General features: G+C 41.5%; 1 protein-coding gene across 1 annotated transcript in view; it reads left to right on the top strand.

Moving 5' to 3' along the window:
• The first annotated feature begins 7,350 nt into the window (after positions 1-7,350).
• Positions 7,351-13,427, top strand: part of VPS26A (VPS26, retromer complex component A) — a 31,902-nt gene continuing 25,825 nt past the window's right edge. The window contains exon 1 of the mRNA XM_024198119.2: positions 7,351-7,444. Coding sequence (XP_024053887.1) covers positions 7,442-7,444 — 3 coding nt within the window. The 5' untranslated portion in view covers positions 7,351-7,441. The remainder of the gene's footprint in view (positions 7,445-13,427) is intronic.

Genomic DNA, 13,427 nt, shown 5'->3' with positions numbered 1-13,427 from the left:
ATGAACAATAAACAATTTTGTTTTCTAGTAGCCTTCATGAAAAAAGTATCTAAAATACACTAGCTGTGAAAAGGTTATAATCTGAGGCACAATAAATCCATGGCTGCAGAAAATACACCAATTTTGAGGATTTAAGATCTTTCCACAGGTTTTGCCAGATTTTAAGCTATCTTTTAAAAGATAATAATTTCTAGCTCCTCCAGTTGCTGATTACCCGCAACTCACAATGAAGTCAGAGTGAATTTTGCCACTGACTTTATAGGAAGCAGTGTTAGTTTTAGAAAGTGCCAGAGACATTATCTCGGCTGACCAGGAAAGACCTGGAACTGTTTGCCCTGAAGCCAGGCCAAATGCTTTTATGTGTGATTTTGCTACTCTGATAGAAAGAGAATCTTTTTTGTATTTCATATGAAATAACCCTCCTCCCCATCACACTCACTTTCCCCACCACTTTCACATGCTAAGTTTTCAGCCCATCCTCAGAAAAATCAGTAGAGTCCTAGACTTATCCAGAAGAAGGAGATAAAATCTTGTAGTCTACAAGGAAGAACAACATACTTGGTAGCACTGACAACTGCTTAAATTATTAATACAATTTTAACAGGTTGGATGAAGGTTTATAGAACAAGTGTCACCAGTCTTTTTAGGTGTCTCCCATGATGATACCTGCCTTTTAAATAAAATGTAAAAAACTAAAACAACCTCTCTACCCCAGAAATAACATTAGAGGTACATGTTTTTAAATACAAAGCCAGTATTGTTCTATGGACAGTAATATAAAGGTAATATCTGCTGTGTTTACTGAGGTAACTGCTTCATTCAAAGGACCCAATCCAGCAAACCACTTAACTGGGTGAGTAGCCCAAGACACTAGATCTACTCATATGCTTGGAGGTCAGCATGTGTTTAAGTGCTTTGCTGGATTGTGGCCAGAGTGCTCAGCACCTTGCAGGATTGAGCCCAATGACAGCAAAACATGCAGAAGATAACTATGTATATCAAGTAACATTGCCATCTAGTGCTGAAATGACAAGCCTACATTTTAACAAGCTAAACTTTCAAATACCCAACATATTCCTCATCTAAAGTATTTGTTCCAAAACATGGAATAGAAAATAGATGAGTACTATATCTAAATAAATGGCACATTAACTTCTTTGTATAACAGTGTTCATAATTCCAGATGTACTTTTTATAGAAATTTAATGATGCTCAACAATTAAAGATGACTTGACCTTTGCAGTTAGTAGCAAACATTAGGTTTCTTCATATGCGTCTGAAGTTTCAGTAGTACTGTTGGATTTTTCTCTGGTGCTGTTGTTGTAATCTTTATCATTTTTCTATAGGCTTTTGAAGGAAGCATTGACTGAGATCTGAATGATAGATTGACTGCAAGCAAAACGTTTTATTAGGATTTAGGACTTGCTAGCTCTTCCCAATCAAACTTACTCTTAAATTGGTGCCATTGTCCCTGGTTCAGATTAAACAATGTAGGACAGTGGACCTGCTTTTGATGCGTTAGCTGGTAATCACTTCTCTTCTTGAGGTTCAACTCACTGCTGATGTACAAAATTGCTGTTTAATAATGTTATTTGACAGCTGTTTTCTGATGGGTTCTCACAAAAACTGCTTGTTTTTTCCAGATCTGTTGACCCATCCCTGTTTTTATGAGGTCCAGATGTGAGTGTAAACTTTTGACTCATCAGTAATGCAGTTACAGCTTTCTTTAAGTGTACACTGTTGGAACAAAACAATTATCACCTCCCTCTGCCCCCCAAACCTTAGCAAAGGGTGTTGCTGCATGTAACATTCCTGTTTTAAATTCTGAAGTAGTACTTGCTTAGAAGTCTGTATGCAACTTTTAACAAGGTCACTAATGGGTGGATGATATGGGGTAGTGCACATGAACTTCACCTCAACTGAGCTGACAAAATTTGGCCACAATTAATTCTGATTATTACACACTAGTTTTTTTAGAATTTCATATCCAACAAATAAGTATTTTCAATCATTAGGCAGAAGGTGTAGATTTCAAAATGAGCTTTGTTGGTCTGTTGAAGCTATTTCCATTTCAAGAGAAAATCTTTGATTTAAAAACGATCCATCACAATCTATAGATAATCACTTGAAGCATTCTAGACAATTGCTGGCTTTTTTGCTGTTGATGCTTTCCAGCAATCAGTTTTTGCACACCAAACATAGTTGCAGGTCAATAACTTAATTTCATTGCTTTTAGCTAGTGGTCATGAAGTTATCTGGGTCCCTGTGTCTGTCTGAACACACCCTAAATACCCCATTCACTGGCACCCATATGTGTGTGTGTGTGTGTGTTGTTTACTTCAATACTTGGGATGAGAAAGCTTATTTTCTTGTTCCAATATGAATAGTGTAGGATTTCATTTGTTAGCTATCGTAAACGTCTTTCATTTATAACTAGTGAAACACATCAAATATATTTTACTAATTTGAAGTTTAAATGGCAGTCAAGAAAAGATATCAGCATTGTTTTTTGCTTAGTTTTGAGAATAAATAGATATACACAGAACAGTGCCCACTGATGCAGACTGTTGTTTCTGTAAACTGAATGCCTTCTTTAAGTCCTAGAAGCATGGTGAGAGGTTTATAATTTATGTTAAATTTATAACCATCAGGTATTATGTCATTTCACTGATACTGGTGTTTCCCCTTTCTGTTGTATACACCTGTTGTCTCTAGTCTCATGGTGCTATTCTATATAGGTTCTTATACCACCCTCATCACCATGGTATCTGAACATCTTTCTGTAGCACATTAAGCGATATGTCATGTATAGTTCATTCTTTCTCTCATCCTCTTACCAGGGGAAGAATTGCATGTGCAGTATATTGTTTTGATAGGGATTTGTTGTTTAATATATATGTTTATGTACATGCTGCTCTGTTTACATTAGTGAAGGGAAGAACATAGAAATATGCCTAGCACTTGGATGAGAGGAGTGAGGTTTGTGATGGTCTTTTGTTCCTGTGGAAACTCATTCCACAAAGTAGCATTGACCCCTGAGAAAGCTCTGTCTCCTACACACAAAAGCCTTACCCTTGTGGTAGAAACTTCCATTGTGCCTGAGGATCGGAGTTGTTGATCACAGTCCTCATCCCAGAAATCTATGTGGTCTTTTAGATATCCTGGGCCCAGGCCATTGACCACCTTGAAGATAAGGAATGAGACCCTGAACTTGACTTAGGCTTTGGCTACACTTGCGAGTTACAGCGCAATAAAGCAGCCCCGGGTGCCCTAGCTCACACCCTGTCCACACTGGCAGGGCACGTAGAGCGCGCTGATTCTGCAGCTACAGCACTGCTGGTACTCCACCTTGGTGAGTGGAATAACGTTTGCTGCACCCCCGGTGGAGCACTGCGGCGCCAGTGTGAATGAGGTGTTGCGTCACTGTGCTGTGATCAGCCTCCGGAAACATCCCATAATCCCCTTAAGTCAAGTGGCGACTCTTATCATTGTTGTGAAATCGGCTGCAGGAATCTGGAAATGCCCTTTCAAAGCTCCATTTCAGAGAAGCCGGCTGCTTATCAGCGACTAGTGAGTAAGAGAGAGGCGGGGGGGAGAGAGGGGGTCTGAACTTACAAGACAGCATGCTGACACACTCTCAGCACCCCAAAAACCCACTCTCTCTCCCCTCACATACACACAACACACTCCCTGTCACACTCCACCCCCCCCGCCATTTGAAAAGCATGTTGCAGTCACTGGGATAGCTGCCCATAATGCACAGCTCCCAATGCCGCTGCAAGTGCCGCAAATGTGGCCACGTCAGTGCGCTTGAAGCTGTCAGTGCGGACAGACTGCAGCGCTTTCCCTACTGCGCTCTACAAAGGCGGGTTTAACTCACAGCGCTCTACATCTTCAAGTGTAGCCATGCCCTTAGATATTATGCTCTTTTTATTATATATGTGTACAAAATCGGCCCTGAGCCTTATGGGGATCTCTAGACACTACTTCAGTATAAATAGTAATGGTGATGACATTTGCTCAGAGAAACTCTCAGATTAGTTCTTGATCAATCTTAACATAATCCTGTTCACATATTTTAGATGCTTCCTAAGCAAACACAATGAGTCTTTCATCCTCAGAGAGTAACACATTGGAGCTCACTGCCCCTGTACCATATACACACATATTTGCATAAAAATTGTTGCTGAAGACAATATTGGAGGCTTGTTTATTTTTTATTTGTATTGCAATAGCACTTGCTAAGAAACATGATCACACTTTGCTTTCCAAACTTCCTTCATTTGGCATGTGGCCAATGATTTTAAAAGACAGACTATAGTCACTAGGCTAGGAAAAAACCTCCCATAGCACTTCAGTTGTCAAATAAATGAACGCAGCTGAACCACATTTTTGTGGGATTTGGTGCATTAACAACATTATCTACCTTTGCATCAGACTACAGCACAATTGACTAAATCCAATGACATAAACAAATTATAAAGAGCTGGAAGAATTCACGTTTATTTTTCTGCATGTGGAGATCTTAGTCTTCCAGTTGCTAAAGAAGCTCATCCAACTTCCTTAAATGTTGTGGGCCATATGTTCAATAACCAGGAATTCATCAAGATAGCACTCTTTTCCTGACAGATGTTGAAGAATTTGTTCCATTGCACTGATACATGGCAGAAGGAGATGCAATGCCAAAGGATAAACAATTACAACAGAACAGCCCCTTTGAATAAATTGTTTTGATTCATTTTGCATAAGGATCTTCAAATATAAATGTGCAAATGTATATTTTACTAAAATGCTTTCTGCCAGTTGCAAGAAAGTCCTTAACCCAAGGTACAGGTTGATATACAGAGAAGGATTTATAGTTACTTTAAAATCTCCACAGATTTGTACTTGTCCAACAATTTAAAACAATGGGCACAACTGGTGTACCTAGTGATTCCTCTACCAGGTTTTCTAGTTTAGCATCTGCTCTGATGCATTGCATGTAGAAGAGGCTGTAGCTTTCATCATTTAGGCTGACTGCAATTCTCAGTGGTCAATCTTACATTAATATTTTTCACAATCTCTATTTAATTGCAAACTAACACTAAAAGAACAGCATCTAGTCCTGCACTAGTGTTTAATGGAATTTCAGTCAATGACTTGATCTCATGTCATTCTACCTGAATTTTAAGCCAGGCTTGGTTAAGCAAGCTAAGGCCCAGCCTTTTTACCAGAGTCTTTGTTATTGCAGTTGTCCCTTATACACTAACATAACTTTTCACATCCTCATAACAAGTCTGTTCTGCTTGTACTGAAAAATGGTACCCCCCTGCAAAGACACTGAATGTCCACTATACTTATGGTTTGTGAAAGTTGTGGTGTAACAGATACCATATGAAAAAGTGTGGCTTTTGAGGATGTATACTGTGGCACTAAAAGGGGTTAAGCTTTTATCTAGCATATCATCTCAATTCTACAATAAGTGTTAACCCATGTCCCAGGAATATTCCAATCTGGGTAATTCCATTTTATTTACCTAAAATATCTCTACCCTTAACTGTTGTGTATTGTTGCTGTACCCTTTCAAACAACTACCATATTTTACCTTAGAGGTGTTGCATTTCAGTGGTGGAGGAAGCAATCTCTATGTGTAATGTTTGTATAGTGGTTTGAGGATCCTTAAGGATGAAAGGCACTATACATACCTGTTGTAATTTTTTGCATTGCTTGAATCCAGCAGGACAACACAGTGATACTAGAATTATATCATACCAATTTTATTGCAGCACTGACACACACAGCAAGTTTCTCTAGCAGGCAGTAGCCTTAGGAAGCTAATAATTTAATCTCATATAGAATAGAACCTTCAGTCACAAAAAATGTAAACTATTATAATGGAGGTTCTCAAATTGTGGTCTCTGAAGAGCTGTCTGGTCACATGGTGCTGGCTCCTCCTCATGTCCACTTGTTAAATCACATTAAAAGACAACTGATGAATAAATTGAAAACTTTCCTATCATTAATTGCCTATGTAATCAGCTGCTATAGTTGCCAGAGGGATGTTAGGCAGGCAACCATGAATGGGCTAGGAAGTGTCTAGAGGCCAATCTCTGTATTCAGATATGGTCCGTACAATTCGAAAGATTGGGAATGCCCACTATAATGTACATTCTGGACACCCCCATCCTCTCCCCTTCAAATTCTGGTGACTTAAGTGTAAGGCCCTTCATTTTCAGTTTTTACTGATTTTTACCCAAATTTCTCCAGGTTTTACAAAAGCTATTATTAATTTTTTATTTATTTTCACCTGAATTCTAGACCACTCAGGTACATGAAAATAGTGATTATCTTAAAAGAACAGGAGTACTTGTGGCACCTTAGAGACCATCCGAAGAAGTGGGTTGTAGCCCACGAAAGCTTATGCTCTAATAAATTTGTTAGTCTCTAAGGTGCCACAAGTACTCCTGTTCTTTTTGCGGATACAGACTAACACAGCTGCTACTCTGAAACCTGATTATGTTAAGAAAATCGAATACATTACATTAGATAGATGTGTTAATAATAAATTAGGGTAAATGTGAGGCTGTCTGTTAAAATAAGGCAATGTAGTGGAACATGGAAAGCATGCATATGTGTACATACTGTCAATATACAGTTAATGAACTAAACCACAGCATTAAGCTGCTTTTACTTTCAATTCTGTTACTTTTCTGTGTTGCTTTTTTTCCTGTCCTCCCATCCCCGAATATTAACCCAGAAAACTGTGAAGCTGATTTTTGCACCAATTTTCACCCTTCTTTCAATGTTTCCAATAAATACCAATTCACTCCTGGGAAATGTTAAACAAAGTAAAAACCAAATCCAAAGGGCCTTGCTTCAAGAAGATCCTGAACCAAACCCAAAGTTGCTATTAATAGAGACAGGGACCTAAGTGAGCAGGGTGAGAAGAGCTGGGTGGGGGCCAATCCCAGGACCCTGTGGGTATATGAGTGTGGGGGCCCCAGACTGCCAGTTGTTGTAAGTGGGCAAAAGTTCTAGGGTCTCGGGCCTATGAGGTGACTGGTGGCCACAGGCCGTAGGGTGACATAAGCAGTGGCTGATTGGGCCTAGGTGGCTGGGGCAGCAAGAGGAGAGAGGCTAGGGGTTAGCACCAGGCCTGACGGGGCACTGGGAGGTAGGTAGATGTCCTAGGCGGGCGACCCCTGCCCCGCAGATCACTCGGGTTGCTAGGGAACTGCTCCCTACGCAGGAAGCACGAGAGCAGCGCCCTCTACCGTCCCTGCGGGGCTTCCTGCAGACAGCGCGCGCTCCGCCCCCACCTCCTCTCCTTTCCCCTCTCCGTAGGGACTAGGGAGGGGCGGTCACGTGGCGGAGGGGCGGGGCGTGACCGCCTCCAGGGTCACATGACAGGGGCGCAGGCCGGAGCTGTTGCTGGTCGGGGTCGGTTGGAGGCGAAGTGACCATGGTGAGTGAGCGCGAGTTGGCATCTCAGTGGTCCCTGGGCTGAGCGTGTGGCGCCTCTCCCGTTTTGGGACGTCGGCGCGGCCTGCCCCGTTCCCCTGCCCGCGTGCGGCGCAGGCCCGTAGGCTGGGGAAGGGTTTTGGTGCGGTAGGGCCCGTGGCGGCGGCGGCGGCTCGTTCCCGTCGGGGACGCGCCTAGGGACGCGGATTCCCACCTGTGGCCGGCGGGGGCTGGCTCGCGGGCGCCCTCCGTTGTCCGCGTGTCGTTGGGAGGCGCCCGCCCGCTCTCGGCTGCTCCACAGGGCGCTGGGCCCGGCTCCCCTCAGGCGGTGACATTCGACCTCTGATCCTGCAAGTGACTGCACCGGCCTCTCCTCCCGGCCGGCGCTGCGTTGGCCCGTGCACGGCGTTCGGCCTGCGGCACGTTATGGTCGCTCCTCGCCCCGGTGGGTCCCGCAGAGCTGGTAGAGGCTGGGCTGGGGCACTTGTGCAGCGCTGTCCCGCGGGGTCGATAACCCCTCCCTCTCCTGCCAAGTCACTGTCGGCGGCGGGGCTGTAGGGCGGGTCCGGAGAGCGGCATAGCTGGGGCTGCAGTGCCTGTGGGTAGGCAGGCTGGGGAGAACAGCTCGATTGTCCGAGCCTGGGGTGGTCCCTTTGCTTACACCCATGTTTGATTTGGAAATGGAGCAACAAAAAGCTGGATTCAATGCCACGTGGGTGGGGTCACTTCTCAGAGTAAACACATCATAGGACTGGAAGGGACCTCAAGAGGTCATCTGTTCCAGTCCACCTGCACTCATGGCAGGACTAAGTATTTTCTAGATCAGGGTTCTCAAACTTCATTGAACCACAATCCCCTTCTGACAACAAAAATTACTCTACGACCCCAGGTGGGGGGAACCGAAGCCTGAGCCTGCCGCCTCTGGCGGGAGGGGAAGCTAAAGCCCAAGGGCTTCAGCCCGCAGGCAGGGGGTCTGTAATCTCAGCCCCACTGCCCAAGGCTGAAGCCCTCTGGCTACGGCCCCAGACAGTGGGGCTCAAGCTTTGGCGTCAGGCCCGGCAAGTCTAAGCCAGCCCTGGCAACCCCATTAAAATGGGGTCATGACCCGCTTTGGGGTCCCAACCCACAGTTTGGGAACCGCTGATCTAACCATCGCTGACAGGTGTTTGTCTAACCTGGTCTTAAAATTTTCCAAGGATGATGATTCTACAACCTCTCTAGACAACTTATTTTAGTGCTTAACCATTCTGACAATTAGGAAGTTTTTCCTAATGTCCAACCTAAACTATCCTTGTTGCAATTTAAGCCTATTGTTTCTTGTCCTATCCTCAGAAGTCAAGGAGAACAGTTTTTTTGTAACAACTAGGGCTGTCGATTAATCGCAGTTAACTCACGCGATTAACTCAAAAAAATAATTGTGATTAAAAACATTAATCGCAGTTTTAATTGCACTGTTAAATAATAGAATACCAATTGAAATTTATTAAATATTTTGGATGTTTTACTACATTTTCATATATATTGTATTCTGTGTTGTAACTGAAATTAAAGTATATTATTTTTGCTTACAAGTATTTGCACTGTAAAAATTATAAACAAAAGAAATAGTATTTTTCAGTTCACCTCCTTCAAGTACTGTAGTGCAATTTTTGACCTGAAAGCGCAACCTCCAAATGTAGATTTTTTTTTTTTTACATGCACTCCAAAAAAACAACCAAAAAAGGTGTAAAACTTTAGAGCCTATAAGTCCACTCAGCCCTACTTCTTGTTCAGCCAATCGCTAAGACAAACAAGTTTGTTTACATTTAAGGGAGATAATGCTGCCTGCTTCTTATTTACAATGTCACCAGAAAGTGAGAACAGGCATTTGCATGGCACTTTTGTAGCCGGCATTGCAAAGTATTTACGTGCCAGTTATGCTAAACATTCATATGCCCCTTCGGCCACTATTCCAGAGGACATGCTTCCATGCTGATGATGCTCATTTAAAAATAAGTGTTAATTAAATTAGTGATTGAACGCCTTTGAGGAGAATTGTATGTCTCCTGTTCTGTTTTACCTGCATTCTGCCATATATTTCCTGCTATAGCAGTCTCTGATGATGACCCAGCACATGCTGTTCATTTTAAGAACACTTTCACTGCAGATTTCACAAAACACAAAGAAGGTACCAATGTGAGATTTCTAAAGATAGCTACAGCCCTTGACCCAAGGGTTAAGAATCTGAAGTGCCTTTCAAAATCTGAGAGGGACGAGGTGTGGAGCTTGCTTTCAGAAGTCTTAAAAGAGCAACACTCCGATGAGGAAACTACAGGACCCAAACCACCAAAAAGAAAATCAACCTTCTGCTGGTGGCATCTGAAAATGAAAATAAACGTGTCAATCTGCACTGCTTTGGATTGTTATCGAGCAGAACCTGTCATCAGCATGGACGCGTGTCTTCTGGAATGGTGGTTGAAGCATGAACATGTGAATCTGTAGTACATCTGGCACGTAAATATCTTGCGACGCCGGCTACAGCAGTGCCACTTTCTCACTTTCAGGTGACGTAAACAAGAAGCAGGCAGCATTATCTCCTGCAAATGTAAACAAACTAGTTTGAGCGATTGGCTGAACAAGAAGTAGGACTGAGTAGACTTACAGGCTCTACAATCTTACGTTTTATTTTTGAACGCAAGGTTTTTTTGTACATAATTCTACATTTAAGTTCAACTTTCATGATAAAGAGATTGTACTAGAGTACTCGTATTAGGTGAATTGAAAAATACTATTTTGTTTTTTTACAGTGCAAATACTTGTAATCAAAATAAATATTAAGTGAGCATTATACACTTTGTAATTGAAATCAGTATATTTGAAAATGTAGAAAACATCCAAAAATATTTAAATTTTTTAATTGCTTGACAGCCCTAGTAACAACCTTTTATGTATTTGAAAGCTGTTATGCCCCCCTCAGTCTTCTCATCTCCAGACTAAACCCATTTTCTTCAATCTTCCCTCATAAGTCATGTTTTCTAGACCTTTAATCATATTTGTTGCTCTTCTCTGGATTTTCTCCAATTTGTCCACATCTTTCCTGAAATATGGTGCCCAGAACTAGACACTACTCCAGTTGAGGCCTAATCAGTGCAGAGTAGAGCAGAATTACGTCTCGTGTCTTGCTTACAACACTCCTGTTAATACATCTCAGAATGATGCTTGCCTTTTTTGCAACAGTGTTACACTGCTAACTCATATTTTAGCTTGTGGTCCACTTTGACCCCCAGATTCCTTTCCACAGTACTCCTTCGTAGGCAGTCATTTCCCATTTTGTATGTGTGTAACTGATTGTTCCTTCCTAAATGGAATACTTTGCATTTGTCCGTATTGAATTTCATCCTGTTTACTTTAGACCATTTCTCCAGTTTGTTTAGATCATTTTGAATTTTAATCCTATCCTCCAATGCACTTGCAACCCCTCCCAGCTTGGTAACATCCACAACCTTTATAAGTGTTCTCTCTATGCCATTATCTAAATCATTGTTGGAGATACTGAACAGAACTGATCCCTGTGGGATCCCGCTTGATGCTCCCTTTCAGCTTGGCTGTGAACCACTGATGATTACTCTCTGGGAATGGTTTTCCAAACAGTTATGGACTCACCTTGTAGTAGCTACATCATGGTTGCGTTTCCCTAGTTTGTTTATGAGGTCATATGAGACTGTATCAAAAGCCTTACTGAAGTCAAGATATATCTCCTCTACTGCTTCCCCCTATATACAAGGCTTGTTACCCTGTCAAAGAAAGCTATTAGGTTGGTTTGACATGATTTGTTCTTGACAAATCAATGCTGACTGTTACTTATCACCTTATTATCTTCTAGGTGTTTGCAAACTGCTTAATTTTTTGCTCATTCACTTTTTGGGTAGTGAAATTAAGATGACTGGTCTGTAATTCCTTGGGTTGTCCTTATTTCCTTTTTTTTTATAGATTGGCACTATATTTGCCCTATTCCAGTCATCTGGAATCTGTCCCGTCTTTTATGGCTTTTCAAAGGTGATCATTAATGTCTCAGATATCTCCTCAGTCAGTTCCTTGAGTATTCTAGGATGTATTTCATCAGGCCATGGTAACTTGAAGACATCTAACTTGACTAAGTAATTTTTAACTTGTTCTTTCTGTATTTTAGCCTCTGATCCTATCTCATTTTCACTGGCATTCACAATGTTAGATGTCCAATTGGTACTAAACTTTAGTAAAAACTGAAACAAAAAAAGTCATTTAGCACTTCTGCCATTTCCACATTTTCTGTTCCTGTTTCCCTCCCCTCGTTGAGTAAAGGGCCTACCTACTCTCGGTCTTTCTTTTGCTTCTGATGTATTTGTAGAATGTTTTCTTGTTACCCTTTGTCTCTAGCTAGTTGAATCTTGTTTGTGACTTGGCCTTTCTAATTGTGTGCCTACATATCTGTGTTACTTGTTTATATTCAGCCTTTGTAATTTGACCTAGTTTCTAATTTTTGTAGGACTTTTTGAGTTTCAGATCATTGAAGATCTTTTTCCTACCCCTACTTTTTCTTAGTGGGGTAGTTTGCTCTTGTGCCCTTAATAATATCGCTTGTTCTCCAATAGTAACAATATTTTTTTAATATTTTTTTTATTATTCCTACTGTATTTGAGTCCTGCTAGTGTTCTTGCCTATCAAAACTTGACAGCTTGGTTCTTACTCGAGGAGTTTATAGCCTGCACTGAAGTAGTCTAAACAGTTCTGACACACATAGTATACTAAGTACATGTTGTGTCATCCAGAAGACTATATATCCCCTTGAAAGTGTGAACTTTTTGGTTTAAGATTACTTGTGTATATGCAGCATCCCAAAATGCCTTACAGATTCTGTACAGGGGTTACTGAAATGCACTTGCTTCTGTAGTTGAAAGTGCACAGCAATAGTACAGAAAGATTTAGGACCATTTCATATTGTAAGGGTATGTCCACACTAAGACACTTAAGACAGTTAAGATTGTGACTGTCTTGCCATTACAAGGTTTTTAGCAAGGAGATTAGATATGAAGAAACCAGTACACCAGACACTTTTTTTTTCTTTTTTTTTCTTTTTTCTTTTTAAAGTAGTCCACTGCCTTAGGAGGAATCTCTTTTTTGGGGGGAAAGCTAGAGATCAGTTGGACAATATAACTAGGAGATCAGTTTGAAAAATTAAGATTTTCTTTTTTGGAAAACCCTGTTTTTTGGAATGGCTTGTTTTTTAAAAATGGCTTAGCCTTGAAACTCCATATTTGTTTTGTTTATCCATGCTAGATGAGAACTAGTGCTTTTGGGAAGGAGACTGGCTAACTCAGAAGTTATTCGATGAACTCATGAGAGTGCAAGACAGTTTCAAGAATTTGTAAGGTCAGCGGTCTTAGACTGCTAGATCTTGCATATGAAGTTATTTGTTGATTACTATGTTTACATATAAACTATTTTGACACAAATTGAGGGAGGTGATAGTGCTTTTATTTAAAGGCTTTATTCTCCTTCAAATTGAAGCATAGGCCAGCCCATATGGGGAACATCTTAAAATAAGTATTGATGTGCAGTGTCTTATGAGTACTTTGTAAACCTCTGTTTCTATTGTGACTGTATTTTAGTGGCTCTGTCTATAATTTGTGAAATGCTATACTGCAGCAGTTCTCAAAGTGGGGTTGCCAGGGCTGGCTTAGACTTCCTGGGGCTGAAGCCAAAGCCTGAGGGCTTCAGCTTTGGGCACTGGAGCTGAGATTACAGATCCCCCTGCCTGGGGTTTAAGGCCTTGGGCTTCAGCTCTCCCCTGCCCTGGGGTGGCAGGGATTGGTTAGGCTCAGGCTTCGTTCCCCTCTCCTGGGGTCGTATAGTAACTTTTATTGCCAGAAGGGGGTCAGGATGCAATGAAGTTTAAGAACCCCTGTGCTATGGGATCCTTTTAGATGATGTGTGCTGTGAATGTAATCTTTTTGGTTTGGAGGTAAATT

Source organism: Terrapene carolina, unplaced genomic scaffold, assembly GCF_002925995.2.
Source record: "Terrapene carolina triunguis isolate 2854851 unplaced genomic scaffold, T_m_triunguis-2.0 Scaffold95, whole genome shotgun sequence".
In the NCBI taxonomy this organism is placed as follows: Eukaryota; Metazoa; Chordata; order Testudines; family Emydidae; genus Terrapene; species Terrapene triunguis.
Note: the sequence above shows the minus strand (reverse complement) of the source record. Positions and strands in the feature narration are given on the sequence as shown.